The sequence below is a fragment of the Dichomitus squalens genome, assembly GCF_000275845.1.
Source record: "Dichomitus squalens LYAD-421 SS1 unplaced genomic scaffold DICSQscaffold_1, whole genome shotgun sequence".
Lineage (NCBI taxonomy): Eukaryota > Fungi > Basidiomycota > Agaricomycetes > Polyporales > Polyporaceae > Dichomitus > Dichomitus squalens.
In genome coordinates this window covers 844,240-872,144 of record NW_006766883.1, presented here as the reverse complement: position 1 = coordinate 872,144, position 27,905 = coordinate 844,240, and the positions used below count along the sequence as shown (strand labels likewise).

The 27,905-nt window shown below is 55.2% G+C and overlaps 8 protein-coding genes across 8 annotated transcripts; 4 read left to right on the top strand and 4 right to left on the bottom strand.

Annotated features, from left to right (window-relative positions):
• Positions 1–137: 137 nt before the first annotated feature.
• On the bottom strand, positions 138–3,307 carry DICSQDRAFT_164514 (rhamnogalacturonan lyase; the record flags this gene model as incomplete). Its single annotated transcript, XM_007360125.1, has 23 exons — positions 138–176; positions 231–257; positions 319–395; positions 458–542; positions 599–753; positions 810–867; positions 932–1,026; positions 1,074–1,259; positions 1,315–1,429; positions 1,482–1,595; positions 1,653–1,734; positions 1,799–1,830; positions 1,884–1,929; positions 1,982–1,996; positions 2,055–2,072; positions 2,129–2,163; positions 2,222–2,341; positions 2,399–2,419; positions 2,481–2,526; positions 2,583–2,635; positions 2,686–2,857; positions 2,912–3,023; positions 3,091–3,307. The coding sequence occupies 23 exons, from the start codon at positions 3,305–3,307 to the stop codon at positions 138–140; spliced, it is 1,920 nt and encodes a 639-aa protein (XP_007360187.1).
• Positions 3,308–4,164: 857 nt separating this feature from the next.
• DICSQDRAFT_130920 (thiolase) lies at positions 4,165–7,055 on the top strand. Its single transcript, XM_007360124.1, has 12 exons — positions 4,165–4,405; positions 4,459–4,513; positions 4,569–4,767; positions 4,821–4,887; positions 4,940–5,038; positions 5,091–5,456; positions 5,517–5,593; positions 5,654–5,691; positions 5,746–6,111; positions 6,175–6,677; positions 6,731–6,777; positions 6,836–7,055. The coding sequence occupies exons 1-9, from the start codon at positions 4,202–4,204 to the stop codon at positions 5,874–5,876; spliced, it is 1,236 nt and encodes a 411-aa protein (XP_007360186.1). The 5' UTR covers positions 4,165–4,201; the 3' UTR covers positions 5,877–6,111; positions 6,175–6,677; positions 6,731–6,777; positions 6,836–7,055.
• A 1,807-nt stretch (positions 7,056–8,862) lies between these two features.
• On the bottom strand, positions 8,863–13,461 carry DICSQDRAFT_158430 (galactose mutarotase-like protein). The gene is made up of 14 exons (XM_007360123.1): positions 12,919–13,461; positions 12,772–12,855; positions 12,688–12,712; positions 12,434–12,628; positions 12,021–12,373; positions 11,801–11,966; positions 11,701–11,744; positions 11,473–11,638; positions 11,330–11,413; positions 9,815–11,275; positions 9,547–9,759; positions 9,281–9,489; positions 9,066–9,222; positions 8,863–8,919 (listed from the first exon to the last, which is right to left on the bottom strand). Exons 1-10 carry the CDS (start codon positions 13,326–13,328, stop codon positions 10,289–10,291), a joined length of 2,514 nt encoding a protein of 837 aa, XP_007360185.1. The 5' UTR covers positions 13,329–13,461; the 3' UTR covers positions 8,863–8,919; positions 9,066–9,222; positions 9,281–9,489; positions 9,547–9,759; positions 9,815–10,288.
• Positions 13,462–14,210: 749 nt separating this feature from the next.
• DICSQDRAFT_95298 (polysaccharide lyase family 8 protein) lies at positions 14,211–16,916 on the bottom strand (the record flags this gene model as incomplete). The annotated part of the gene is made up of 8 exons (XM_007360122.1): positions 14,211–15,305; positions 15,366–15,531; positions 15,582–15,625; positions 15,678–15,828; positions 15,886–16,235; positions 16,296–16,498; positions 16,563–16,669; positions 16,735–16,916. 8 exons carry the CDS (start codon positions 16,914–16,916, stop codon positions 14,211–14,213), a joined length of 2,298 nt encoding a protein of 765 aa, XP_007360184.1.
• Positions 16,917–18,194: 1,278 nt separating this feature from the next.
• DICSQDRAFT_95295 (uncharacterized protein) lies at positions 18,195–19,544 on the bottom strand. The gene is made up of 5 exons (XM_007360121.1): positions 19,088–19,544; positions 18,958–19,026; positions 18,686–18,904; positions 18,508–18,633; positions 18,195–18,446 (listed from the first exon to the last, which is right to left on the bottom strand). Exons 1-5 carry the CDS (start codon positions 19,296–19,298, stop codon positions 18,364–18,366), a joined length of 708 nt encoding a protein of 235 aa, XP_007360183.1. The 5' UTR covers positions 19,299–19,544; the 3' UTR covers positions 18,195–18,363.
• Positions 19,545–19,852: 308 nt separating this feature from the next.
• On the top strand, positions 19,853–22,348 carry DICSQDRAFT_158427 (general amidase). Its single transcript, XM_007360120.1, has 9 exons — positions 19,853–20,401; positions 20,464–20,623; positions 20,685–20,797; positions 20,855–20,997; positions 21,062–21,435; positions 21,491–21,537; positions 21,597–21,895; positions 21,950–22,092; positions 22,150–22,348. The coding sequence occupies exons 1-9, from the start codon at positions 20,114–20,116 to the stop codon at positions 22,275–22,277; spliced, it is 1,695 nt and encodes a 564-aa protein (XP_007360182.1). The 5' UTR covers positions 19,853–20,113; the 3' UTR covers positions 22,278–22,348.
• Positions 22,349–22,572: 224 nt separating this feature from the next.
• On the top strand, positions 22,573–25,091 carry DICSQDRAFT_47994 (Mpp10 protein; the record flags this gene model as incomplete). The annotated part of the gene is made up of 5 exons (XM_007359871.1): positions 22,573–22,729; positions 22,786–23,631; positions 23,679–24,092; positions 24,152–24,657; positions 24,711–25,091. The coding sequence occupies 5 exons, from the start codon at positions 22,573–22,575 to the stop codon at positions 25,089–25,091; spliced, it is 2,304 nt and encodes a 767-aa protein (XP_007359933.1).
• A 238-nt stretch (positions 25,092–25,329) lies between these two features.
• Positions 25,330–26,864, top strand: DICSQDRAFT_151116 (uncharacterized protein). Its single transcript, XM_007360119.1, has 3 exons — positions 25,330–25,953; positions 26,023–26,573; positions 26,630–26,864. The coding sequence occupies exons 1-3, from the start codon at positions 25,404–25,406 to the stop codon at positions 26,645–26,647; spliced, it is 1,119 nt and encodes a 372-aa protein (XP_007360181.1). The 5' UTR covers positions 25,330–25,403; the 3' UTR covers positions 26,648–26,864.
• Positions 26,865–27,905: the final 1,041 nt, after the last annotated feature.

Genomic DNA, 27,905 nt, shown 5'->3' with positions numbered 1-27,905 from the left:
TTGTGTATCTGTACATAGCTGAATATATCGCCGTCTTGCTTTGTGCCCTAATGACTTTACATCGTTCGCATAAGAGATGGCAACGGTAGCAGATCCACGAGTGAGAGTGACACCGCAAAGGACGATGTGAAGAGCCATTATTGCAGTTCGAGGCGCAGGGCATCGTATTGAACATACTGCAAGGGAACACGTCAGAACCACAGCCAGAAGCTCATTGAGGATACACTGACCACTGCAGCCGCGTGAGGAAGCTCCAACTGCCGGTCAAGAGTTATGTTACCAGTTGTACGCAGAACGTCGAAGCAGAGGGCAACATACCACCAGACTGTTGTCGCCCTCCTGGAGGAGGGTCCCAGAGAACTGAAACTTGTTGGAGATCAGGTGGCAAGAGATGGCTTCGCGAATGATTGGTGTCAGTTCATTCTTCGGAAGGTGCTCGAAAGAGGAGAGCACTGACCAGATCGCGCCCCGCAGCTGCTGCTATCCCAATGCTGGATGGTCCATACGAGTGGGTCGGTTTGGCTGTTCACGTATACATTGAACTACATTTTCTTTAGCATCACAAACATACGGGTAATGAGAGACAGACGGTCCGTACAGGGAAGTCCGGCCATGCTCCTTGATCAGCGTCCGTATTCCCGGCGGTGGTCTCCGCACCAGCGAGCTGAACCGTGAACGTCGCGACGGAACGGCTGGTAAGCTTACGCGCTGTGTGTGGGTCAATAGGGAAGTTGATCGTCCAGCGATTGATGTCTGCAATCAGTGGTAAGAATTGGACGTCGCCGAGCTGATGCATACTGAAAACTCACCTGTGACGGTTTCATTCCTCGTGTAGGTTGGACCATACTGCGACCAGTGAATGTAATTCTAGAGGAGCCAATGCGCCATTAGCAGCCTTGGAAAGTCAGAGAATCCGCACGGCGGTGCTCACCCAGTCCTTGCTGTCGACACTCTTACCAACAGTGTAGTTGACCCCTCCCGGGAACTCGGTCGGGAAGTCCCACGCGCCCCAATAGATCCTGTACTCTGCGATGGGTCAGCACACGCAGACGTCATTCTGTCGCTGTACCCACTCTCTGGCTGCCTGGGGCGCGTCAAGTCCCGTTCAAAGCCGTTCCTAAACTCCCCCGAGCTCTTGTCAGGCACCCCAATTCGCCACAGCTCAGTTCCAGCAGACTCGGGGATCCATGTCGCCTTCACATGAGTGGTTCTGCCGGGATTGACGACGATGTTGTCTTGGACGTAGTCCCCGAAGATACCTACGGTCCTCCTCGTTTCGTCATCCGCGCGCGATGTTGAAGAAATGATACCTACCACTTGCCACGACCGTAAGGCGATAGGTCCCAGCCTTCACACGATCTATGTTCACGACGCCATTCTGAACGTCGGTAACCCAGTATTGATACGCGCCATACACCACTGCGCTGTCCTGTCGTACCAAAATCAGCACGGTCGTAAGTGACAGCACACGACACTCCTACCTGGAAGTGCACGCCGTTGGCACTCAGGATGGCTATGACATTCTTTGCTCCATGCGGGACATTCAAAAAGGCGGAGAGTGAGCCACGTTGGGAGGTGGGTACGTAGCCTACCACCTGCGACCAAGCTCGCAATCAGCCTGGAGCTTTGGTCGGAGAACTGGGCGCCCTTACGTGTGGCGCAATCTCGTCATAAAACTGCGCATTCCAAGCCGGGTTGGCGTATTGCTCTGCGTCCGCTAAGAGGTCTTGCAATCTGAGGAGACATGGTCAGTCCGTGGTCAGTCGGTGGACTCCTAGCATGAAAAGCGGTCGCTCACGTCTGATTCTCCCCTCGGTTCAGGTACAGGAACTACGGCCGGAAGTCAGACAAGGTACGATGTGCGCGGCAAATGAGACTCCAACCTGAGGACCGAAGGTTCTGTCAAAGCCATTTGTGATATTTGGAGAGCTGCCAGGCTAGGTGAGACGAATTCAAAGGGCTACCATCCGCTAATACGCACGTTGCACCGCCGTGGCTGGTCACATTGATTGCAAAGTGTCAGCCGATGAAAACATTCCGCACACGTCGCATACCTTGTAGACTGCTTGTTGCTGCCATCATAAAACAGAGTCAGTATGAGGGCAGCACTCGGTATCCATGTACACACTAAATGATGCCGTCCACCATCAAATCGTCGTGGAACTAAAGTGGCATGTTTGAGCATTATGACGCATGCTCCTTGACAGAATCGGTAGCTCACAGGACCTCCGAAGAACGTATCCTTCTGGTTGACCACCCACCAAGCACCAATGGGTGTGCCGTTCGTATCTTGACCGTATAGACCATGGGCCTTGTTAGTCTGGTTGTCGGCAAAGGAGTACTGGGTCGAGTCTCGTTAGCTAATCATCCCGATTAATGGTTGGTAGGACAGAAGCACTTTGGTGAAGTAGTCAGACTCCTGAACGTGGCAGAAGTTATGTAAGAAACACAAGGTCGAGCGCTATTAGGATACTCGTTACCTGTTGGACGTATGGATCGTCCGGTGTGAGCCCCAGGTACCACGTGCTGTTGGTGTCTCAGAGAAAGGGCAGCATGACCATGGTGATGGTGCCACCACTCACGCATCCTGAACCTGCACTTCTTCGGCGAAAGCCTGTGCTCCAGGTATGGGAGCCTACGCATCGCATGAGTTTGAAGTAAGAGACACCAGATTATCCGGCTTACCCATTGCTCCTTGTTCGTGACGAGCGTCGTCCAAGGGCCGCCGTGCGGCCGGAACATCGTCCTCACTTCGCCCAACTGACCTTTCGAAGGGCCAGTGGCGTTGTGGTATGCCAGTCGGATGAACGAATGGAGGCCAGTTTCTCCGTCGCGGAGGAACCATGAGCGTTGTACTCTGTTCAAGTTGTATGAGGCTTCTTAGATACAGTGTAATAGTCGAAAGACCCACAGGGATCCTGTGGAGGTGTCGTTGTCCGTGACGACGATCCCCGCGTAGTCCTGCCCTTGGACAATCTCCGTGGTCGGGCTAGCCGTAAGTGCGAATACGTTTGACGGGAAGTCTGGCAGACGATTCAGATCAGCGACGTCACTATCTAGCAACGATGAGTAGAAGGCATTAGTGCGTACCCGAGTAAAGCTGTCCTGCGTTCCCGGAAAGAGTTCCGAGTACGGAGATGCCGTCAAAGAGGAGGTTCCGAATGTAACCATTGCTCTTGACGACGTTGAATGTAATTCGATCATTCGCAAAACTGAACGAGGTCGATGTTTCGTTGACAGTAACGGCACTGACTGCCGTCAAGGAGAGGCCTAAGATGACGGAGCGGAGGAAGCGCAGGATAGCCATGACTCTGGCGCTGGAAGTTGGGACCTCTTCGCTGACGAGCTCTTCACTTCTCTGTTACTCATATACGGCCTACGGACGGTTGCGCCATACGACGCAAGAGTATACGGCCATACATCCGTTTCAGATCTTTCGGAGCCGAAGCAGAAGTGCCTGAGGCAACATGCGCGCCGGCGGGTCGTCTTAGAGGCACAAAGCAAGGTAGGTACATGACGGCGAATCAAATGGGGGAAAACTTACACGCAAGAAGCCAACGCGCCAGCATGACGAGAGAGATGGCATGAATGAGCCATGATGGATTTCCTGGAAGAACTGTCGGGAGCAGATAAGGATGATACGAGGCTCAATCCGCCCCCTTGCCGTGGCCCGGTCGGCGAGGGTTGCGAGGAATGGGTGCCAAATTTCTGTCTCCAGTATCGCAGTCAAGGCGCTCCTGGCGGGAGTAGAGAAGTCCTTATGCCGTCACAAACAAGTCAGCGGGATCATGCGGCAGAAGAGTCCCCAATGCACGTACCCTTCCGAACAGCGGATCCGGAGGAATTTCATCAGAAAGGTCGAGCAGAACTTTGGCAGAATTTCGACATACATAGTCTCCCGTTGTGCTGTATCCCCGCGACTTGGGGCTGTAACCAGACTGTGGACCCCGCTTCCTCTACGACGGTGGCTGTAGTGGTGTATGGCAGGTGTGTATTAACTGAGAGACGTGGATGGCGCCGGGGACTCGCGTATCGCGTCCAGTCATGTGCGCGCGTCATGGGATCGGGTAACGGATCTACGTAATAGCACCGTCGCGAGTGTGGGGAACGCCAGTCGACTTCCAGTAACCCCGGATGGGACGCGCCTTGCTCAGCAAGCTATGGTCCACTACGTCTCTCTTCTCGACCTCCACATCCTACTATGCTCGCCAGACTGACTGCTCGTTGCCCCGTGCGTTCTCTGACCCGCGGATATGCGACCCAGCTCAGAGGTCGCGCCGAAATCCTAGCGAAGCGACCGGATGATGTCGTTGTGACGTTCGCGAAGAGGACGGCGATGGGACGAGCAAAGAAGGGTCAGTTCAAGGATGTGCCGGTAGACGAGCTGCTGCATGCTCTATTCAAGGCTCGTCGTTTGCAGGTCTCTGCCCCGTTGTGACCTCATGATTGTTCCCATAGGCGACCTTTGAGAAGACGAAGCTCAGCCCCGCGTTGCTGGAAGACATCTGTGTCGGTACGTCCGAATGCCCCTTCCGCAAGCAGAGACTGGTGCTGATAACTCCCGTTAGGGACATGCCATCCGCCATCCCCACTATACGTTTCGCGCGCGGCGGCCATTGCTGCGGGCATTCCAGTCGAGGTCCCCATATCCACTGTAAATCGGCTCTGCTCCTCCGGGCTACAATCAATTGTGAACATCTCCAACGCCATCCGTGGTGGACAAATTGAGCTAGGAATAGCTGTTGGTATGGAGAGCATGTCCCTCAAGTAAGCATGACGGAGCCCCTTGGGCTACAGACGACTCAAATGTATATATTTAGTCCTCGTCCCACCCCGGAGATCGTCCCCGCAATTGGAGAGAAGCCTCAGGCTCACGACTGTGTCCAGGCATGTCGTTTCACTATCGATTCTCGTTCCCGTACTCATGGCAGCTTTGCAGCCCATGGGGTGGACGTCCGAAATGGTTGCACGAGCATACAATGTTCCTCGGCAGAAGCAAGACGAGTATGCCTTGATATCTCATACTCGTGCATCGAAGGCAAGTTCACACCATCTACTTCTTTTACTAGGACCTCAATATAAGCTTATAGGCAGTTTCCGAGGGCATCTTTGCGGAGGAGATTCTCCCAGTCGAGATCCGGGGCACCGTCATTTCAGTAGACGACACCGTCCGACCGGGCGTGACCCTCGAGTCGCTCGCAAAGCTCAAGCCCGCCTTCCTCGAGGACGGCGCCTCGACCGCGGGCAACTCGAGCGGCGTCGGCGATGGAGCCGCTCTCTGCATCCTCACGACGCGTGCCAGGGCGGAGAAGGAGGGGTGGGACGTCGTCGGCAAGTATGTAACCAGCGCGTTCGTGGGCGTGGAGCCGCGCTACATGGGCATCTCCCCTGCGGTGGCCATCCCGAAGATCCTTGCCCAGACGGGCTTGTTGAAGGAAGACATCGACGTCTGGGAGGTATGTGTTGCCGCTCAGGTTACGCCCGAGGAAATACTCATCCCCTCCTTGCGATTCTAGATCAATGAAGCGTTCGCTTCGCAGTTCGCGTACTGCGTCGAGCAGCTCCAGATTCCCATTGAGAAGATCAACCCCAAGTGAGCATTCTGTTGATATACTGACGTAAATGCTCGAGCTGACGGCCAACCCTCCTACAGTGGGGGCTCCATTGCGCTCACACATCCGCTGGGCATGAGTGGGTATTGATGTGTATCGAGGGTCGTATGATTACTGATGCTTTTGAGCGTAGCCGGTACTCGCCAAGTCGTCACTGGCCTAGCGGAGCTGCGCCGGAGGAACGCCCCTCTCCTCTGCACGAGCATGTGCATTGGGAGCGGCATGGGTGGTGCCGCCATATTCGTGAACGAAGCCCGCCACTAAGAGCTACATGTAGCACCTCTGGCACTTGATCCATTTGCTCGCAGTCGTATACTCGTACATCAGTGCAATGCTCCACTGCTTTTTGCCCAGCATCACAACTTCGCCTTCGTCACCGTTTTGTATGCCCTGAGAGCTTCATCAACGATCTCCGTCATGGCGAGGACAGCCTCCTCCTCGAGCATCTGCCCCACGACTTGTAAGCCGACAGGGGCGTTCTTGAACGTCTCCGGACTGTCTGAGTACAGCGACATTGGATTCAGCTTCTTTAACCTCAACCACCAGGGTCCAAAGGACTCACATAGCTCCCAGTTCCGCCGATCCTTCTCGCCCAAGAACTCACTGCGAGGCTGTGCTCGATCTTGCACCGGGTCGACGCTGGTGACAGGGAAGGCGCAGCAGGCGTAGTTGAGCGAGTTCCACACGGCGGTGTACGTCGAGATCCTGGCAAGCCAACCCTCACTAAGCCCAAAGTAATTCACAATGCGCACAGAGAACAAACGGCGTTTTCCCGTGCGGGCATGCCGCATGTGGCGCAACCGGGGCGATGATCGCGTCCACCGGGCGGCCGGTGCCTGTGTACTTCACGCTGTCGCGCCAGACGGCGAGGTACTCCTCGCGCAGGCCCGTGCGCGCCTTCTGGATTTGCCAGAGCTCGTAGGCGGAAAGGGTGCGCGCATAGGTGACGCCGACGTCGGCGACGCCTGCGGAGCCTTCGGGGGCCATGGTCGTGAGGCGCGGCTCGCCGGTCGGACTGAGGACGGCGTTGATGTCTTCCGCCGCGGCGGCCATCCAGATCTTCGCCTGAGGATGCTGTGAGCGTGAAGGCAGACTTGGGCGAGAGGGAGGGTGCATACCACGTTGTCGTAGAGTTCCTGGTGCTTGTGGGGCGTCCATGGTACCACTACCAAACGTTCACGCTTACAGTCGCCTCCCCGATACTGGGTGCGATGGTCTCTCACCTTTGTGTCCTGCAGCGACCAACGCCGCTTCCACAACCTTCAGCGCCCTCTGGATGGGCGGGTGCGGTATGACGTTCCCGTCGTCCGCCATGATGCCAAAGCAGAGCTGCTTCCCGTTCCCGTGGTCTGCGAGCCGGTACGCGTCCTCGTCCCATTTCTTCCGGATAGCCAGCGGGTCGAGGACCCACGGCTCGCTCTGGATGACGGCCTTGAGGAACGCCTTGACCCCAGAGAGGCTGTTCGAGAGCGGTCCGAGTACGGAGGGCGCGGTGTCAAGTCCCTCGAGCGTGTTTACGGCGCCGCTGTAAGGGATGCGGCAGGAGGACGGGCGGAAGCCGTAGAGCCCGTTGAAGGTGCTTGGGTAGCGGATGGATCTGCAGGGCCGAGGATTGCGAATTGAGGAACGCCTTTAACTGAAGCGATCGACCTGCGACATACCCTCCTATGTCTGACCCGACACCGAGCGGGCTACCTTTCATAGCGATGAGGGCGCCTTCACCGCCGGACGAGCCGCCTGATGTGAGAGTGCGGTTCGCCGGGTTGAGGGTCCGGCCGAAGATGAGGTTGTAGGTTTCGGGCCACTATAGCACGGGAGGATGGGTTAGGCTTAACCAGCGCATATGCAGCTTGGCGGTCAAGATGGGACGTACCATGAGTGTTTGCGGGACGTTGGTCATGACGAACGGTACCGCACCACAAGAATACAGGACCTTCGTCAGGACTGCATCGTCCTCAGAGTACTTCCCTACCCAAGAGGTGTGGCCTGCAGCGCAATGATTACCTTCAGACCAAGGCAAAAACAGCCATGGACATGGGTTACGAACCGATTGTAGCCTCTAGCCCTTTGATGCGTACCTGGTCTTTGAGCGAGATGGGGAGGCCATGGAGGGGACCGTACGGCTTCCCGGTCTCCTTTAAGTATTTGTCAAGCTCCTTGGCACGCTCGATAGCACGATCGACGAATATTTCTGTCAGACAATTCACCTGTTATTAAGTGAGCACGACTAGATGCCTGAAGGGCTGGATAGATAGTTGCATACCAACTGGTGTGCAATGATCGCTCGTTTGTAGAATGCTCTTGTCACTTCTTCTGACGACCACTTGGCCGTCGCAAGATTGCTTAGCAGAGCGTCGACGTCGGTCGTATTCGTGATCTCAATCTCACGGCTCGTAAGCAGGCCGCATTGTGGACTTTCTGGGAACGTCCGGACGTCGAGAGCGCCGTACTCTGGAGGCGAAGCCAGCTTCCAAGCAGGAGGACGTGCCTCTTGTTGCCTGAGCTTCTTGGCCTTCGCGAGATCCTGCCAGCTTGTGTTCGAGGACATTTTTCCAGGTGGTGTATGGGGGGATGGGAGGTACAAGACAGCAAGATAGCACACAGGATTCGGGAGATAGGATATAATATATATTTGTAGTACGGTTCTCATGCGTACAGGAACACTCAGGGGAACGCGAGGACAGCAGAACTAGATATAGGGCTCACGATGTCTGGGACACCGTATCACCATCTGGACGGCATGCCGATGCGCAGAAAGATTCTCACCAGAAGCGAACCTTGAAATCGGGGAAGTCAGCAGATGTCATCACATGCTGAGACGATAACGGCAAAGACGAAGCTCAGAAGGTCATTCATGTCAGCGAAACTAAGCAGAGCAGAGCTCGTGTAGCAAAGCCTCGAGTCGACTAAGAGGTGCCAGTATGGTTGATACACAACACTCTTCATTGCGGCGGGGAAGGGCAACACGCGACACTGCGCCAAACGAATGTCTACTCACCTAGTCAAACCGCGGCACAGTGAGCACCTGACGGCTTGTGGATGCATAGCGTGCGCAACATCTTAACGGCATCCTAGGAATGTCCGACTGGCCATCGAGGGACAAGATTGAGGAGCAAGCAGAGAACACATTCTGCAAGACGCGTCGCGCTCAAATTTATGGACGACTTTGACGCCTATCCAGACGCGGGAAGCACCTGCCTGATTTGGTACCGGTCTCCGATCGCAGATTTGGCTACAGGCTCTCGTCCCCGTCCTTAACGCCTCAAGAGCCATCCTCGGCGCGTCCACCGTCAAGCAGTCCCACCAGGTGAGCATTGTAGTTATGCCGCTTCTCGTAGAGACTATGCTGGCTCGACGTTGCGTCCAAACACGCCGTTTTACGGGCTGGATGGACCCGCTTCCAGTCAGATGACGCTGAATCCAGGCTGACCGCGCTTCCCCCATTTTCGCCAGTCAAAACACCGTCAAAATGGCCACCCAGATCAGCAAGAAGCGCAAGTTCGTCGCTGACGGTGTCTTCCGCGCCGAGTTGAACGACTTCTTCACCCGCGAGCTCTCTGAGGAGGGTTACTCCGGTTGCGATGTCCGTGTGACCCACGCTCGCACCGAGGTATGTACCGTCTCAAAGATCGGTTCATGACTCGTCCCCCAACCCGTCCTCTCCTCAGATCATCATCCGTGCTACCCATACTCAGGAGGTCCTGGGTGAGAAGGGTCGCCGCATCCGCGAGCTCACTGCGCTCGTCCAGAAGCGGTTCAAGTTCCCCGACAACTCCCTCGAGCTCTACGCTGAGAAGGTCCAGTACCGTGGTCTCTCTGCCATCGCTCAGTGCGAGTCCCTCCGCTACAAGCTTCTTGGTGGTCTCGCTGTCCGCCGGTAAGCATATGTCATTCAAAATTGTCCCGAACACCCCTGATACATATCTTTGTCTAGTGCTTGCTATGGTGTCCTCCGTTTCGTCATGGAGTCCGGTGCCAAGGGTTGCGAGGTTGTCGTGTCTGGCAAGCTCCGCGCTGCCCGTGCCAAGTCCATGAAGTTCACGGACGGTTTCATGATTCACTCTGGTCAGCCCGCCCTCGACTTCGTCGACTATGCCGTTAGGCACGTCATGCTCCGTCAGGGTGTTCTTGGGATCAAGGTCAAGATGTGCGTATTCATCATCTGTGAATACAAGTGGATATTGATTGGTCTCCACGCCTAGCATGAAGGGCTGGGATCCCGAGGGTCAGCTCGGTCCCCGCAAGCCCCTCCCCGACTCCGTTCAGATTATCGAGCCCCCTCTCGACAAAATTGTGGCCGAGCCCACGTCCGAGCAGCGCGAACCCGCCGTCGTTGCCGCACCTGCCCCTGCTGCCGAAGAGCCCGCGTATCCACCTCAGGAGAGCTTCCAGCAGAGCTTCGAGCAGCCCACTGCCTTCTGATTTTCTTAAGTTGTTGTACGTCGTATGTCGTTTACTACCGCGCAATCATGGTGCTCTCATGTGGCCGTCCACTTGTCTTATGCAACCATCTATCCCATCCATGATGAATGCAAAAAATATCGAAAAAATTATCGGTAAGACAAGGAGACACGCGCGTCGAAACACCCTAATGAGCGACGAGAATATCGAATGTATGCTGCCTCACAGGTGAATTGTCCCGACAAAGACTAGGAAGTCTAGTCACCCACACTTCATCAAAGCGTCTGAGTAACGCTCTTTCCCGCCTCACCACCTTGTGGCAAGTCCACGTCGAGTGCGCGTGCCTGCGCCCGACCCGTCGTGACCGAAAGGTGCAAAGTCTTTTGACTTTGAGACGGGTCGGAGACAGTGACCGTGCCATCGTTCAACTTGTACATGACCACTGAGTTACCAGAGCTCTGGACAGTGATCGCGTCCTTTCCGGAAGGCGTGAATGTGGCGGAGCCGCCGTCCTTGTCCCAGAACACGAACATGGCGGTCTGGTGCGTCTCGTCGAAGACGGCGGAGATGCTCTTGTCGTTCTGGATCGTCGTCAGGCTCGTCTGAGCGCTCTTCGCCGCAAAGTCGTCCTGGCTGACGGCGGGGTAGGCAGTGTACGCAACGGGCACGGAGAGGTCCGAGCCCGAGCCGTGGACGAGCCACGCTGAGAAGAGGTTGACAGCGGTGTTGGCGAGCTTGGAGATGCCGATGGGCCGCCAGTCTGCCTCGCGCTGGCCGAGGTTGACGGAGAGCGACTGCTTGTTGAACGTGTAGCCGACGTTGTCGTGCCAGAGCGAGGCCGCGCCGGAGAAGTTGCCCGAGCGCGTGGCCTCCTGACCGTCGACGACGACCGCGCCGTTGAGCCGCTTCTGGTCGAGCACGGAGATGACGGGGTGGTCCTGATCGGACGTCGTGCTCGCGGCAGCGACCATGACGTGCTGGACGTCGTCGTCGAGGAAGAACCAGGCCTTCTGGAAGCTGAGGGAGCCCGTGGCTGGGTTCTTGTAGCGCATCGCTGCTGCGCCGACTTTGCCGTCGGACGCACCGCCGACGAAGGCCTCCCCGGATGTGAACTGAGTGCTGCCACAGTCCAGTTTGGTTGCGGCGTAATTGGTCGTAGTGCCGGGGATGAGGTTCCAATCCCAGGCGCCAGCGATGTCGCCGTACTCGGTACCCTCCATGTACGTATAAACGGTTCCGTCAGACAGGTGGAAACCGAAAGGCTGCATAGTCAAGTGGTTAGATCAGTATCGTGCATGGATTACTAGGCCACGCACGTTCTGATCATTGATACACTCAGTGTTGAGAGTCCTGGACGAGAACATCTTAAGTGTCGTGACGTAACCGCTGCCACGCTGGACCTGCAGGTGAGGTGAACAAATCAGCCTCTTTCCAATCTCAACAAGGAGGAGTGTCACACCATATAGTCGTTAGCATAGAACATGCGGTTCCCCGTGAGGTTCCCGACATTGGCGTTATCGCCAGGGGCGGCGACATTACTTGCGATGGCCTGGAGGGTCGGAGAGTTCCATTCGCTTCCGAGCTGCTGGATGTGCGAGACGTTGATGTTGATGCTGCCGGTTGCTCTGCCCGCCACAATGTCAGATACATATGTGAGCAAGGTCTGCCAACACGTAGGGCGACGTACTGGTCATCAGCCACCGGGAAGCTGATCATCCGGTTCAGAACGCTCTGCACAGAAATATGTTGAGTGTGTTCCGCAAGGGTCGAAAACAGGAGAAACCCACAAAGTCCCAGTGAACGACACCAGTCTTAGCATTACGATACATCATCCATTGGTCTCCGTCGAGAAGGGTCTCAAACGCCTGTTGAGATTGAGTGCCACTGTTGGAGCTCTGCGCGGAGTGCTTCGTGCCACCAGCGATGATTTCCAGAGCAAGCACATCGTTTGCACTTTGAGATATGTGAGAATTGAAGCCTTACAGGATGTGTGCATCCTCCACTCACTAGTCCTTCCCGTAGTTGCCATTGTACAGGATTCCGCCGTGCTGAGCAAAGCTGCCATCGGCCCGGATACCATCGGTCTTCGCGGTGTTTTGTACAACTACTTCCTTGTGTGCGGCCGTATACGCGTCCGTGATCGCGCTATCGTTCTTCGTCAAGAGCCCCAAGTCCACACTGATCTTGGCAATGTCGAGCGTGTTGGCACCGGTCATCTTACCGATACCCGGGACGCCGTCGCGCAGAGTCGCCGCGGAGCGGTTGAGTATGTGCGTGCAGCTGCCCATCTGCGAGTCGCTGAGGTTGTCCGCGCCGATGAGCAAGCAGGTCTCTCCGACCAGCTTCGGGATAGCGATGGTCTACGGAGGTTGAGTCGTAAGCAAGACCGGAACTTGACTCGCTGACTGGGGTGGAATTACGTTTGAGAACCAGTTTGAGTTCCAGAAGCCGGAGCTACTGCAATCGCACTTTCCACCGAGGCAGTCCTCAACGGTGAAGTCGTTCTTGAACCAAAAGTCCATGGCACGCGAGGTCGCATCGAGTAGCGAGGAGCTGTTCACAAACTCATCTCCTCCATCAACACCGCCGTGCCATGCCGCAGCCATGAGGGCTACATATATATTTCGGATTCTGTGATTGCTTAAAACGTATATCTGACGCGAAACTTACCGACACGCTCCCAGTGGAGCTCAGCTGGCCTGGACATGCACAATTCGTAAGCGTTGCACAAGTCGAGGAAGATGTCACCTGTACACACCAGTTCGCTTTCTGTCCATCGCAGCCAGAAGTGTAGTCAACTTCGGAGGAGGGCCATTTGCCATCGTCACCGAGGGAAGAGACCCTGCATGCAAAACAAACGTTCTAATTGCTCCATACACCTGACTTTTTGTGGGACTTGACTTACCATGCCGAAATGTCTGAAACATTTCCGACATCAGGAGTGCCGAGAACATCCTCCACTATCAATGGCAGCCTGCGCTGCAGCATGATCTGGACACCGTCAGAACCTGACGAAGAACTCGATGACTGGCTCGTCGACGAAACAAGGGGCTGAGACGGCGAGGAAGACGAAGTTGATGCGGCGTCGTCGTTCAGTGCGGTGGGCGATCCCGCATTGGAGTTTGTAGTTCCAGAAGGGCTGAAAGCATTTGCCAGCATAGATGCAATTATCGCGCTCTCGGCTGCAGTCGAATCGGAAGCCAAGTCGATCGACGGGTCTCCTCTAGGGATAGCAGCGCTGTAAGCACTCGGAATGAGGGTCGGAAGAAGTGCGATTCCCCAAGTAAGCACGAGCATCCTGAGCGTCATGGCCATAGCTACACAGCAGCTGGGTTAAACGGTCAAAGTGAGTGGCGAAGAAAGAGAAGAGCAGGAGGAAGTAGAGACAGCGAAAGTGAACGAGCTGGCGTTGAGAAAGCGAGCAAAGGGACGAAGAGAGGAGAGAAAGAACACACGAAGAAGAGGAATGAGAGCGAAAGGAATGAGGACCAGGCGCTGCTGCCAAGACAAAGTGCATATAGCATGACGGATGCCACGCGCCTGGCACATCGGCGAGGAAGGCACTGCACAGTGCACATGCCTGCTGCCGCCCGCGCAGGTAAGAACCCTCGTTGTACTCATGGAAATGGGGTATATCAAAACATTGATGGGGAGCAGAAGGTGCCGTGGTGCCGTGCTCATACCGTCCACGGACGACGGCAGAGAGTGGGTTAAGTAGCCTTGTGCGAAAGCACCTCTATATGGATGTACCTTCCTTTCATCAGTCCAAGTACTCAAGGCTAACTGGATAGCTCACCCAACGAGACTCCCACCCATTTTCCTTGGATGTGAAGCTCGAGTACTTGTCACCAAAGTTCAAACGCCAAGCCGTGATCTCAAATGTCGGCCTGCACAGGATGATCTAGTAGCCGCTAATGTCACAGCTCGTGACAGTACAGTTCCGCGAACGAAGTCCAGAGCGCTAAGGAGAAGCGGTCCAATCACATACACGGCACGCACAAATGATTTGTATCGCGCGATCAACAGTCGCAAAGCTCCAAAACAACCAACAGATAGTGACGTCAATAGAATTACAATTCCGCGCTGAGCCCAAAACATAGATCTGAGTACCAACTAAAGCTATGGGCTAATCAGCTAATGCTCATAATATGCGCAAGTGCTACTCACCAAGGGAGCACCATGGAAGAAGGGACCAATTTAAGACGGAAGAGTCTGCGTCAAGCTACTGCCCGCAATCCCACCAGAGGGCAGTGCGAACTGCACGGCCTTCGTCTTGGACGAACCCCACCCAGCCGGCGCCGTCCCCGAGCCCAGGGTGAAGTTGAGTGTGAGAGTGGTCAACAGCTGAGTCGGGTCTGCCACGGTCACCGTCCAGGTGTCCATGTGCAGGATGATGTTTGAGGTTCCACTCGACTGCACAGTGATTGGTGCTCCTCCAGACGACAAGGCCGGGATCGCGAACTTGCCGGCGTCCCAGAAGACTCCATATGCCGTCTTGTGTGCGATGTCGACCAAGGCAGAGATGGAGCCATCGTTCCGGATCACATGGACCTCCGTTGCAGCGGCCTTGGTCGCAAAGCTATCGGAAGTGGTAGCAGGGTAGACGAGGTAGGAGATGTCGGCAGTGATATCGTTATGTGTGAGGTAAGCCGTGAACATGTCAACGGTGACGGGAGGCTCCGTGGATGAGCCGATTGTGGACCAGTCCCCCGTCTTGGTAGAGACATCGACAGACAGCGTGACGGGGTCGGTAACGTTGAACACATACCCGACGCCACCGTGCCAAAGAGTACTCGGGTTTGAGAAGTTCCCGCTCGTGGCAGTGGCGCCATTCACTAGCACGTCGCCGGTAGCCTTGCGCTGATCGAGGACGGAGAGGACGGGAGCGGTAGTGCTCGAGGTTATGCGGGCAACCATCACGAATTGGACGTCGTCCTCGAGGAAGAACCACGTCTTGCGCCAATTCAAGCTCTTTGAGATCGGGGTCTCGTAGCGCATAGCCACCGCGGCCACAAGACCATCGGAGGCTCCGCCGACGAAAGTCTGCGTACCCGTCTTACGCGTCATATCGCAGGTGAGCGCAGTCGCCCCATAGTCGACGGTGATGCCCGGAATGAGGTTCCAATCCCACGCTGCGACTATATCTTCATACTCGTCGCCGTTGATATGGGTGTAGACGGTGCCATCCGCGAGGTGAAAGCCAAAGGGGTTGGCCTCGTCCGTGCATTCGGTGTTCTGTGTCCGCGTGGAGTACATTCGCAAGGTCGTGACATAGCCAGGGCCACGTTGGACCTAGTAGAGGCCACACAGCATGAGAACCTTGACTGCTCGAAAGGCAATGGATTGACTCACAAAGTAATCATTAGCGTAAAAGACACGACTGCCGACCAAATTACCTGAGTTTGCTGTGGTCGTGTTCAGAGAGAGGTTGTTGAACACGTCCAAGACGGTGTCTGAGTTCCAGATTTGCCCGATGACCTGCAGCTGAGTCAGGTTCGTGTTGATGCTGGAGTCCGCACTGCGGCAAAAGGTCAGAGTAAACAAGTTGCGAAAAGTGTAGCTCCTTACTGCTTAGCGGAGACGGGATCGGTCAAAAGCCTTCCTAAGACACTCTGATATGGTCGCTTCAATTAACGTCACAGCCGAGCAGGTAAACAAACTCACGAAGTCCCAATGCAGGACATTGGTGAAGATGTTCCGGAATACCATCCACTGATCACCGTCAACCAACGTCTCCAAAGCTGTCTGAGTGTCAGGACCCGCTTGGAATTGTGTACCCGCAGCCTCGATCTCAAATTCAAAGAGGTCGTTCTCACTGCACAGATTAGAGTCACTTTGAGTCGGTCCCACTGCTGTGTTAGAAGCCACTTACTAGTCTTTCCCGTAATTGCCATTGTATATGATACCGGTGTGTTGTCCGAACGACCCGTCGGCTCGGATGCCGTCGGCCTTGGTAACGTTCTGGATAACAGCATCGGCATGCACGCGGCTGAAAGCGTCAGCAACGAGGCTTGCATTCGCAGTGAGCAGCCCCTCATCGATGCCGATGCTAGCGATATCCTGGAGGTTTGCGCCTGTGATGGCGCTGACACCGTTGATACCTGTGGTGAATGTGGCGTAGCTACGGCCGGTCATCTCCGTGCAACTTCCCAATTCCGAGGCAGACAATGAGTCGCCCAGAAGCAGGCACACCTCTCCAACGAAAGTCGGGACGTCGATTACCTGCACATAAGGATAAGTATGACTCTATGGGGGCTTGGACGTGGATTGCTGATTACTCACGTTCGAGAACCAATTGGTATTCCAGAGGCCTGGCGTTCCGCACGGGCATGCAGCATCGCCTCCAGAGTCAAGGCAGGACGGGTTTGTAAAATCGTTGGAAAACCAGAATCCCATCGCGGAGGAGATGGCGTCTCGGACCTGGTCGCTCTGTACCCATTGTGCTGCATTCTTGAAGCCACCATGCCAGGCAGACGAAAATGTGACTGTGCGCAATGCCAACGCAGAAGGTGAGCGTCAAGTTTCTCCTCATGGAGATCATATGCCTACGAATTCGCGACCAATGGGTCGCAGCCTTCCAGTTCGCGGTAGGCGCATCACAGCCGGCGGTGTAGTCCACATCCGGCCACGTCCCGTTAGCTTGTAGAGTCGACAGCCTATCGTAATTTATGACAGTCGGTAAATGCGCAGGTATACTTAACGATAAGATGAGCATACTGACCACGTGGAGATCGAAGAGGCACCAGTCGTCGCACCGACGATGGTAGCAAACCTGCGTTCGGTGACAGTCTGTATGTCGTCGAGCGCAGCCTTGCTCGTGTCGGAGGTCGCGTGGGCTTTCGGTACTACGGAAGCATCCGACACCGACAAGACGAAAGCCGTGCCGATAAGGGGTAGCAGCATGCGCGAGACACGTCCACTGTGAGCACCGAACATGCTTGTCGAAGGAGGAAATATCGCGAGGGTCTGGAGAAATCTGTCGGTCCTGCTCATGTCTCTTATACCTGAGGAGCAGACGCGGCTTAAATTGGCGGCGAGCCATACTGGGACGGCGAAGCGGAGAGGAAGCACTGACTCGCGTGGATCATCAGGCTTCTTCCGTACATCCCAAAATGTCGACCTGCAGGGTTTTCAATTAGAATCATCCGCTCAGCCTCTGAGACCACGCTCACCCCATTCAACCACGCATACATGGTGCGCCGTTCTTCACGCGCAGATGACTTGGTTTTGCTCTCACCACACCCAGGTATGTCTCAATCAGGCACACGAGAGCCGACGTTGCGACCTGAAACTGCAGCTCCCGCGAGAGAAGTCGGAACTTTGATTCGTGACTGTCAGCGAGACTTTAGGGCACATGAACAGGCGGGGAAATACCATCGATATCTCCCGGGTATGGAACCAGATGGCTGCTCGAAGCAAGAAGCGGCCGGAGAAACCTGGGTTGCTTGAGAGAACATGGCCGTTGTGACAGATGTAGGAACGCGCCAGCACAGGCGTAGACAAGGATGAGGCCAATTGCAATCGTGGGTCCATTGTTACATGTTACGAGTCACTACAAGTCAAGCCGCAAACAAAACGCGTTGGCGGAGCGAACATTGACGCGCGCCTGACGTCCGCGTCGACCTTGCTACCGTGACTTAGATCCAGACCATACCGTCGGACACTTCCCTTTTACAGCAGCATCGTAGAAGCAACTCGCGAAAATCGTGAATGAAGTTGCAATGGTGTATGGCCCTCCGGGCGGTCCTGGCCACGACTGGGAGATGGAATATAGCGCTGCACGGTCAAGTTGCGCGCGTTACCCCGCGCTTCGTCCTTTCATGTTACATAGACCAGTACGTTCCAATGAGACCGACCCGAGCACATCTAGATTTGGCCAGTCAACATCCCTCCGCCCCGCCGCGGTCAGATGTCCTATCGGTGCCGATAGCTGCATAGAAGTATAGAAGCAAGCTGACAGATATCCAGAAGGCCCACAAGTGGGGATATTGGTGACCAACCACCATAAAGGATCACACAGTGCCGCAACAGTCAAACATATTGCCGAAAAGATCACTGGAGTGTGGAAGTTCCTGGTCAAACGTCTATCTGAAACACTTTCCCTGCCAGCTGGCACCCCCCCTCCGGGACTTGAAATTAGTTGAGTCCTAGGCCACTTCTAGTGGCCAGGAACATATTCAGAAGCAATTAGGATCCCATTAGTACGGGGTATACACTACAGCTAACGATACAGTCCCAAGTGTCCAATGGTCCATGTGCAACAATACAGCTATAGATGCGAGCTGCACCAGCAGCTCCAAGAAATGTTCGACGGTCGTGATTCGCACAGTAGTACTCATGTCGTGAACACTCATGCCTTGCCCGCCGCAACATGGAGCTTGGCAAGGGAGCACACCACAGGGACAGCGTAGAAGGCAAATCCTACCCAGACCACTGGCATGTCATCGTCAACAATCAAGACTTTGGTGAGACATTGGAAATGACGTTGACTCACTGACGAAACCGTTGGTCGTCGATGCGATCAGTTGAGGGCCGCTTGAACCGGCCTCAGCAATTCCGCGGTTGAAATCCTCAACCGCCTTTCCGAACCACATCCGGATGACCAGGAACGAAGTAATGCCTACGCTCGTGTTAGGACACGACGAGTCATTTCGCGACCGCACAGTACTCACCAATGAGAAAACCGAGGAGCCCGATCCAAGCGGTCGCACGCTGGACCCCGGGCTTGTCAAGGGCGTTACCGAACTTGCCCATCTTGCCGCGGAAAGAAGTCATGGTGAAGAGGATGAAGAAGATGACGGTGAACGCAAGCGAGACGGCGATGAATGCGGGCGTCGTCGCCGTTGGTGCGGTCAGCAAGTCGGGGGCAGCGCTGGGCAATACCGAAAGATCTGAGTCTATGTCAGTGACCGTTCGCTTGGTTTACCATGCTCCAGAGACGCACCATAGGTTGGCGAGACAGTGGGAGTGGTGCAGGTCACAGGTGCATCGTTCTTAGCACGGGAACATGACCCTATAGAATTTGTCATCGAATTGGCCAGAGGGGTTGTAGGGAGAGCATTACTGCTACATACCTAGAGCACCGAGAAAGATCGACGGCCCATCGACTCCATCGCTCGACTTCGACTGTGTCAAGGCCGTGGACGGAGATACGGTCAACAGTGAGACCTGGGACGGGAAGAGGAGGACTGGCGCCAAGTACGAGAACAAGATCAGGATGAATGCCGTCAGAGAAAGCAGAGGCGCGAGGTAGAGGTGGAAGGCTTTAGACAGTCCAGCGATCATGGTGAATGAGTCTATGAGGGAGCTTGCGCGTTATGATGTCGTTCGAAAGTCTTCAAAGGAGGTAGAACCGTCTGTAGTAAAGAGCGTAAACCCTGCCGGCAGAGAAGGTTGAGTAGTAGGCGTCCGGAGTCGTTGACTGAGGAGCAATGCAGAAAGCTTGACAGCTCTCGAGGTCTTAAGTATCGGTTCGCTTGTGAGTCTGCACAGGGCGATGCTGGAGCCATGCTAAGAAGCAGTCTACATGAATTACAGAGAACAATAACAGGACAAGGACGGGGAGAAATGGAGCGCACGTCGACAAAGAACAACTGCCAGTCGAGTAACGAGGGTGCTCGCGCTCCCATTGTTCCCAAAACGGGCCGGTGCGGGCGCTTATTGCGCTGAACGGGCGGGCCGTCGGGCTCTAGCCTTGTCTTTTCTTGTTCGCACTCGCTGCTACTATAAGGACTTACGTTCACAGGACATTCGGCCTTCGCTGTCAACAATCCTACGAGCGTGAACATAGTTCACCGGACATAAACTGCCCTCCGGAATGGTGCCGACCGCCGGTCACTGCAACTAGCTCAACCGGTCAACGGCACTCCGCCGGCAACTCGGACACGTTCTACATTTTCGCTAGACGTACTCATGATCGATTATATTCCGAACGTGAGACCACGGGATTGGTTCGCAACGAGTCAACGCTGCACTGTGACTAAGCTATGTAGCTCCTGCTCGGGGAACCTTGGTACCTGCTTGTGTATTCTCTATTGCACATCCCTTACACCTCATTCCTGGGACGTATACGTATAACCTCACCAACAGTCGGAGCGGCCATGACTACAGAAGCAGTAAGGCTCACTCATTGGCAGGACCAAGTCGCAGACAAGCGGGCGCGGCAGAAGGCGTCCATCCCGAAGGAATGGTTGATACCTTCCGTCCCGGAGGACACTACAAACGTTATCGACATTCCCCAGACATGCGGGCTGCTCACGCAACGGGAACTGGAAATTACTGGCGCATCTGAGGTCACAGAGCTCCTCGGCCGGTTGGCCAGTGCGGAGTATTCCGCTGTCGAGGTCACCACAGCGTTCTATAAGCGAGCCATTATCGCCCATCAAGTGGTCGGTAGATCTGACATTCACAATAGGATGTACGTCGAGCTCACGGATACGCATTCATGCAGGTAAATTGTCTTACAGAGATTTATGTTGAAAAGGCTTTGCAATGGGCCGCAGAACTCGACGCTTATCTGAAGGAGCACGGGAAAGTGAAGGGCCCTCTACATGGCTTGCCCGTTTCTCTGAAAGACCAAATTCCAATAAAGGGGCTCGAGACTACCATGGGTATGCTCTTGCATCGCAGATGCCTTGTCTTATAGGATATGCTCAACCTGTTCATGCACAGGATATGCGGCCTGGGTTGGAAAGTATGCCGAAGACGACGCCGTTCTGGTCAAACTCCTCCTCAAAGCTGGCGCCATCCCATACGTGAGAACGAATTTGCCGCAGACGATCATGGTATGGACCTAAAGCATGTGGCATAACCGCTGATAAGTGTCCTGATATCCATCTTAGTGGGGTGAAACCTACAACAACGTCTTCGGACGTACGCTCAATCCGTACAACCGTCGTTTTACCCCTGGAGGCTCCTCGGGTGGTGAGAGTGCGTTGATCGCTATGCACGGAAGCATTCTCGGCATAGGTTCCGACATCGGGGGGTGAGTCACCGTGCAGGACATGCTGTTATACTGATGTCGCTCATCGTTCACTTCCTCCGCATAGCTCCATACGAGTCCCTGCCCACTTTTGTGGGCTGTACGGGTTCAAGCCTTCGAGCCACCGTCTTCCAACATATGGCGTCGTCAACTCCCTGGACGGGCAAGAATCCGTTCCTACCGCCTTCGGACCTTTGAGCACGTCTCTCTCCGGCATCACGACCCTCGTTCGCAGCATCATAGAACAAGAGCCATGGAGTTACTGTCCCAATACGGTACCTAAGCCTTGGCAACAAGACGACTATTCTCTCAAGGCACGCGGTGAAGGAAAGAAGTTGTGCTTCGGCATTATGTGGGATGAAGGCTCGGTCAAGCCTCATCCCCCTATTCAGCGAGCCCTAGAGATGACTAAGAGAGCACTTGAGGCTGCCGGACACAGCTGTGGGTATTGCACAAGCCGCTATAAACCCTTCATCATCCTGAGTGTTCCTTCCAGTCATAGAATGGCAGTCTTTGAGACACGCTGAGTACGTTGCCGTCGCGGTACGCGAACTCGTCAATTACTTGGAGATGGTGCCTTGTAGACCTGACTTCTTTATCAGCGCTCTTCCTTCCTCGCCGACGGCAGCGAAGATTACAACTCATGTCTGACCACTGGAGAGCCAATCATCAACTCGATGGACCCGAGCGCCGACCCTAGTGATGTTCCTGCATTCCGCATTCCTCGCTCGCCGCTAAGCGCATACAAGGTATGGCAGCTGAACAAGGAGAGGAAGGAACTACGGAAGGCACTCCTTGACCGATGGCAAGCGACTGTGTCCCAGACCGGCACCGGACGCCCCATCGATGCACTGATTTGCCCCGTCGCTCCGTATGCGGCTGTTCCTCATGGACAGACGAGGTGTGTACACAAGCTGGGTTGAGCATGATGCGTGGTGCTCATAAGAATTACTAGGTCGTCCATATATACGATCATCTGGAACACAGCGGACTATCCCAGTTTGATCATCCCGGTGACCAAGGTGGATCCGGCTATGGACACCAAACCCACTCGGGAGTCGTTCTGGAGCGAAGAAGACGAAGTGGTCTATAATATGTGTGAGTACCCAGGGTGACAACCAGCGTACGACAAGCACAGCGTTGAACGTCTTACAGATGATCCGGAGGCATACAAGGGCCTCCCCGTGGGAATCCAGCTTGTCGGACCAACTCTCCAGGAAGAGGTTGTGTTGGGCGTCGGAGAGGTGATAGACGCGGCGCTTAAGGCAGCTCAGAAGGCCTGAGGTCCGAGGACGTCCAGGACTATGCCGTTTTCTGAATAGATTGGCATGTAAAGGAGTATATTGACTACCGGGAATTGAATTGAGAAATAGTGTTGCTGCATTGACTCTTAACCAGGAGCGTCTTAGTAGGATGGGGCCGTCGATCAACAAAGCCAAACAGCGCGCTCAATTGCGGGCCCAAAATTATTGAGCGCTTGACTGAGTTAACGCTCTTGTGCCAAACCTTTGATGGTCTTGGACATACCTTCTGGCCCCCCTTCTCTCTCAGTGAAACGCTATGACTGTGGAGAAGGAGATGAATAGCACTGCTATAGCTTCTGAGGATCTTTCCCTCCCTTCTGAGCTCGAGAACTTGTCCAAACTCATCGGCGAGAGACCTGAAGCACTAGCCACCGGCAGTGAGGACCTCCGGAAGGCTGCTCTCGCAGCAACAAAATTCATCTATGACCTCGGTATGTTTTGCCGTCTGTTAACTTTCAATATTTCATTTATAAGGGATCCCATATAGCTCTCGCTACTGAAAAGGAAGCGAGCAGCAAAGTGAACGATCTCCTTACCTCCATCTCCCCGAGTCATGCACCCCAAACACGTTCGCAGACCGCCAATGCCAACGGCAGTCGAAAGCGGAAACGTGGGCCCAGTCCATCTCCTGCTCCCGAATCCAACATCCCCCTCCTGAAGGATACCCCGCTCGCTGAACTCCTCGTAGAAGGCATGAGCGACGAGCAGATATGGGCTGAGCTCGAGCTTCGCACGCAGACCGTCTGCGACGTTTTGAACTACGCCCTTGATGGACCTGCACAAGAAGGAGAGGACGGGGAGGAAGGGAGTGAGAACGGTATGGACGACAAGGAGCTGCGGCTAAAGGAGATGCGGCAAGCCCTCCTCGACGGAGGCTTCGACCCGGCGGACTTGGAGGGCATGGAGCTGGATGAAGATGACGAAGATGATTCCAATGAGGACGAGTCAGAAGAGGAGGAAGAGGAGAGCGAAGATGAAGAGGAGGATGGCGAGGAGGCGGAACTCGGCGAGGACGTGGAGGAGCTGCATGACGCGTCGGATGAGGACGAAGAGGACGAGCTGGAGGTTGACGAGCCCTCGTTCCTCAACGGCGAGAAGCGGACAATCAAGTTCAAGTCCAAAGGTGGAGGACATCCTACACTCGACGACGGGTTCTTCGATCTCGCTGCGTTCAATGCGGAGATCGAGGCAGCGGAGTCCAAGAGTTCTTCCAGAGGCCGACTCAGTAAAGACGATGAAGAGGACGAGGAGGACGCCGACGAAGAGGTCGATTACTTCGCCTCCGTGGACGACCCCGAGGCGTTCGACGAGGAGGATCTGGAGGGTGGGGGCGGTATGTCTTCTGGAAAACGCTTGTCACTGCTACGGCACTTAACCAAGCACGCGTTGCTGCAGAACTGTTCTACAAGGACTTCTTCGAACCCCCAGCCCGTACTAGGGCACCGAAAGCGAAGAGGGAGGCAAAGCCAGCTGTTGACCTCCCGTCCACCAGTAAGGTGCGCTTCCACGAGGAGGTGAGGGTGAAGAAGATCAAGGCAAAGGGGAAGAACCTTCCCGTCAACACGATGTACTACGAGGAAGAAGAGGATGAGGATGAAGATGGAGACTATGAAGATGAGGAGGGAGTCGAGCTTGACGAGGACGAGGCGATGGCAGGCATTGGTGAGGACGAGTATGATGAAGAGGACACTGCAGAGGATGCCTCGATGGAAGATGAGGGCGAGCAAGGTTTTGCGACCATGGAACGACTGAAAGACGACCTCTTCGCCGATGAGGAGGAACATTCTCAAGAAGGTGCGTCCAGCTTGTCTATGCGAGGTCAATGAATGTGCTTATATTCTGTACGCGGTCAGGTCTCTCCACATATGAAAAGCGCATGGCTGCTCTACGAGAAGAAATTGCAGCTTTGGAGGCAGAGAACGTCGGCAAGAAGGACTGGACACTCATGGGTGAGGCGACCTCCCGATCGCGACCTCAGAACTCGTTACTCGAGGAGGACTTGGAATTTGAGCGCATCATGAAGTCCGTCCCAGTCATCACAGAGGAGGTCGTCCACAGCCTCGAGGAGCGCATCAAGGCGCGCATCCTCGAAACCCAATTCGACGATGTTGTGCGGAAACGGCCTGTGGACGACAAACCTTTCCTCCCTTCACGCTTCTTCGAGCTGCAGGATAGCAAGTCCAAGCAATCCCTAGCCGAGATCTACGAGGACGAGTACGCCGCAGCTCAATCTGGCGGCGTCGCCGGTGAAGATCGCGATGGAAAGTTGAAGAAGGAGCATCAGGAGATTGAGAAGTTGTGGGAGAACATATGTGGCAAGCTCGACGCTCTCTGCAACGCACACTTCACTCCCAAGGCTGTAAGTTGTTTCTTCCTGACGTGCTAGGTCGTGATGACTGACACTACTCGTAGCCCAAGGCAACTATCACGAGTGTTTCGAACGTCGCCGCTGCCACCTTGGAGTCCGCACTTCCGACCACTAAGGCGACATCTACAATGCTTGCCCCCGAAGAGGTCTACGCCCCCGCTTCAACTGATCTGCGTGCACGCAGTGAGCTGACGCCGACGGAGAAGAGGGCCCTGCGGAATAAGCAGAAAAAGGCAAATAAGAAGGCGCGCGACGCTATCGAGAAGAGTGTGCAGAACTTCGGACGGCCGAGAGGAGTCGGGGACGTAAAGCGTCAGAAGGAGGCAGCGCTCAAGACACTAGTCAAGAGTGGGAAGGGCGTCACGGTCGTAGGGAAGAAGAGCAAGGAGCTAGCGGAGGGCAAGCGGGGACGAGGCAAGACGTGATCTCCTGTGCATGTGTTGTATCCCTATCATTCATTTTACCTCATCCTTGCCTGCAACTGCGGTCTTCTTCTGTTCTACTGCGCCTCGTGCAAAGTTTGCGATGCCTGTTACGCTCCAGAAGGCTCTGATCGTGGTTTCGGCGGAATCTTGTCAGGTTGAGACGCGAGTACACGTGACGGGTGTCTGCTACAAAAGTGAAGCTGTGGTAGTCGCGCACAGCAACCTCTCCTTACCACCGCCCATCGTCTCCCTCATCTCTAGAGCTCTCATTATATCTTCTTTCCTTCTCTCTCGTCCTCCTGAACATTTACAATGGCATTTTGGCGTAAATCAGAGAAGACTTTGATTCCACCCGTCCAGTCGGAGGAGTCCAAGCGCAACGAGCTCCTCGGCTCGCGCGGCAACAGCACATCTTCCCGCCCGCCCAGCAACTTCTCTCGCTCGACCTCCTCCACTTACGTTGCTAGTCGCGATGGCGATCCTTACAACTCCACTCCGTCTGGTACCCCTCCTCCCCAGAACAACTACGGTGGTGACCGCTACGTGCGCCAGAACGCCGTAGGCGATCCCTACTCACGCGGTCGGGGCGACATCAACCAGGATCGGAACGAGCTCTTCTCAGGCTACAAACCTCCACAGCAGGGCTCTGGACGCTTCTTCAATGACGGCCCCACCGGGGGTGCGCCACGGCGCGGGACGCCGCCTCCCGGCGAGGAGAACGAGGAGGATGTGGAGGGGATCAAGCAGGACATGCGCTTCCTCAAGCAGGACAGTGTCAACTCGACACGTAATGCTCTGCGCCTTGCGCGCGAGGCTGAGGAGACCGCCCGCAACACGGTCTCCAAGCTCGGGTCTCAGTCCGGTACGTCGTCTTATCCCGCTCGTGCTGATCACGATCAAGGGCGTAGGCGATGCTGACCACCGCGGGTAGAGAAACTCGCTGACACCGAGCGGCACCTGGACGTCTCGAAGGGCTACTCGCTGCGCGCGGCGGACAAGACCGACGAGCTGAAGCAGCTCAACCGGTCGATCTTCCGCCCGGTCATCACGTTCAACAAGGACGCGAAGCGCGCGGCGCAGGAGGCGAAGATCCAGGCGCGGTACGACGAGGAGCGTGCGAACCGCGAGGAGGCGATGCGCGACATCCGCGACACCCAGGACCGCCTCGGCCGCGCGGCCACCTACGGCGTGCGCGGCGATGACGAGGGCATCGCTGGCGGCAGCGGCCGCTTCCGCACCGCAACACAGCTCCAGCAGCGCAAGGAGCAGCGCAAGAGGTACCAGTTCGAGGCGGATGAGGACGATGATGCGCTGGAGGACGAGCTCGACGATAATTTGGATGAAATCATGGACGTGACCAAGAGGCTCAAGGCGTTGGGCACTGCGATGGGATCCGAACTGGATACGCAGAACGATCGCATCACTCGTATCACCCAGAAGACGGATGGTCTCGACCAGCATCTGTTCACGAACACCCAGAGGGTGAGCAGGCTCTTTCATCTCTGATGCGCCCTGTGCTGATCCTATTTTCCCAACAGCTCAACAGGATCAAGTAGATTTGGGCGCTCGTGTATACGCGCTGTTGAGCGGATTTCACTCCTACGGTTTTGGTCTGGCTGGATTATCTCGGATACTATTTACGTGGACGATGAGGTTGATTTACGTAAGTACAAAGACTACGACTACCTGCGTAGCGAAGACGACTGTCAGTGTTCAGCGGAAATGCAGTGTAGACGTTATCCAACAAGATGGACACTTATTGTCAACGTTCACCCGGAAGTTGTGCACAGCTGCCGACGCTGGTGTTGCTGGCTCAGTATTCGTTGTGGGTCCGGTCCAGAAGACTTTGCGCCGAATGTTCCATGGTGACCTGTGCAACGAGAGCCTGAGTGTGGAACGATGTGAAGGTGCTTCTACAAGCATTTATAACATCACGACACGCTTCACGAGGGCCGGTAGGTTGCCGGTGCTTGCTTTGAGCTCCCGCCAGGCCAAGAAGTAAGTTCACTGATGATCGTCGACATCCATGGTTGGAGGTATCTCAGCGCATTGCTCCTGCGTTTGAATCGGAATGCATGTGCAATGGTCGGATTCGACGATGATTCCAGCTATTGTGAAGAAAGCAGGAGCAAGGGTGGCATAGGACGCCTTGCCGTCCATGCCGTCGATGGTGCACGAGTACACGCCGTCCCGTATGCGTGTATGTATGTTGTGCAGATACTTCGGGATGAGATATGTGTCTGAAATCATGAATGGTTCAGGGGATAGGCACATTTTTGATGCTGGACCGCGGAGGAAGGTTCTGGCGGACACGGGCACGTGATCGTTCCCCAAGAGTCGCAAAATATCGAGACTGTTGAGTCCGGCGAGTCTGCCGGAGTCTGGCGGACTCCGGGGATCACATGACGTTCTCGGGAAGCACCCTTGGCGCCCAGACACCTAGACCTCATCTCGGTAATCTATGACTACCTCATCGACTCGCCCCCGCCTATTGCCTGCCCATACGTATTATATCATATTGCATAGCGTAGAAGTCGATTCTTATGATATCTTCGATCTACATGCATGGTTACCTGGAGGTCGCTCCCGCAAGTCTGGGGTATTGAGGTTTTCGACGCTGTTTATTCATTGACACCACCTTGCATGGGGACGGATTATAGTCGGAAGGCAATTTTTGTAGAGGCCCTCTTCGGAGAGCTAGTGCTAGCACCCACCAGAGGGAAGATCACCCGACACCCTGCCGCAAGGATTGGCTACTTCACACAACATCATGTCATTGAGCTCCACCAGTACCCTGCTGAGATCTCTGCTCTG

Bases quoted from the DNA above. Each gene is read 5' to 3' on its own strand.
- DICSQDRAFT_130920 (XM_007360124.1), top strand. From the start codon at position 4,202: ATGCTCGCCAGACTGACTGCTCGTTGCCCCGTGCGTTCTCTGACCCGC. The intron at 4,888-4,939 runs GCATGTCGTTTC...GCAGCTTTGCAG, and splicing joins AGGCTCACGACTGTGTCCAG to CCCATGGGGTGGACGTCCGA. The intron at 5,594-5,653 runs GTGAGCATTCTG...ACCCTCCTACAG, and splicing joins ATTGAGAAGATCAACCCCAA to TGGGGGCTCCATTGCGCTCA.
- DICSQDRAFT_158430 (XM_007360123.1), bottom strand. From the start codon at position 13,328: ATGGCCATGACGCTCAGGATGCTCGTGCTTACTTGGGGAATCGCACTT. The intron at 12,713-12,771 runs GTGTGTACAGGT...GTGCATGTCCAG, and splicing joins GATGGACAGAAAGCGAACTG to GCCAGCTGAGCTCCACTGGG. The intron at 12,374-12,433 runs GTAATTCCACCC...CAACCTCCGTAG, and splicing joins ACTCAAACTGGTTCTCAAAC to ACCATCGCTATCCCGAAGCT.
- DICSQDRAFT_95295 (XM_007360121.1), bottom strand. From the start codon at position 19,298: ATGATCGCTGGACTGTCTAAAGCCTTCCACCTCTACCTCGCGCCTCTG. The intron at 18,905-18,957 runs GTGCGTCTCTGG...ACATAGACTCAG, and splicing joins CACTGTCTCGCCAACCTATG to ATCTTTCGGTATTGCCCAGC. The intron at 18,634-18,685 runs GTGAGTACTGTG...ACACGAGCGTAG, and splicing joins GCTCCTCGGTTTTCTCATTG to GCATTACTTCGTTCCTGGTC.
- DICSQDRAFT_158427 (XM_007360120.1), top strand. From the start codon at position 20,114: ATGACTACAGAAGCAGTAAGGCTCACTCATTGGCAGGACCAAGTCGCA. The intron at 20,798-20,854 runs GTATGGACCTAA...TATCCATCTTAG, and splicing joins ATTTGCCGCAGACGATCATG to TGGGGTGAAACCTACAACAA. The intron at 22,093-22,149 runs GTGAGTACCCAG...AACGTCTTACAG, and splicing joins CGAAGTGGTCTATAATATGT to ATGATCCGGAGGCATACAAG.
- DICSQDRAFT_151116 (XM_007360119.1), top strand. From the start codon at position 25,404: ATGGCATTTTGGCGTAAATCAGAGAAGACTTTGATTCCACCCGTCCAG. The intron at 25,954-26,022 runs GTACGTCGTCTT...CACCGCGGGTAG, and splicing joins CAAGCTCGGGTCTCAGTCCG to AGAAACTCGCTGACACCGAG.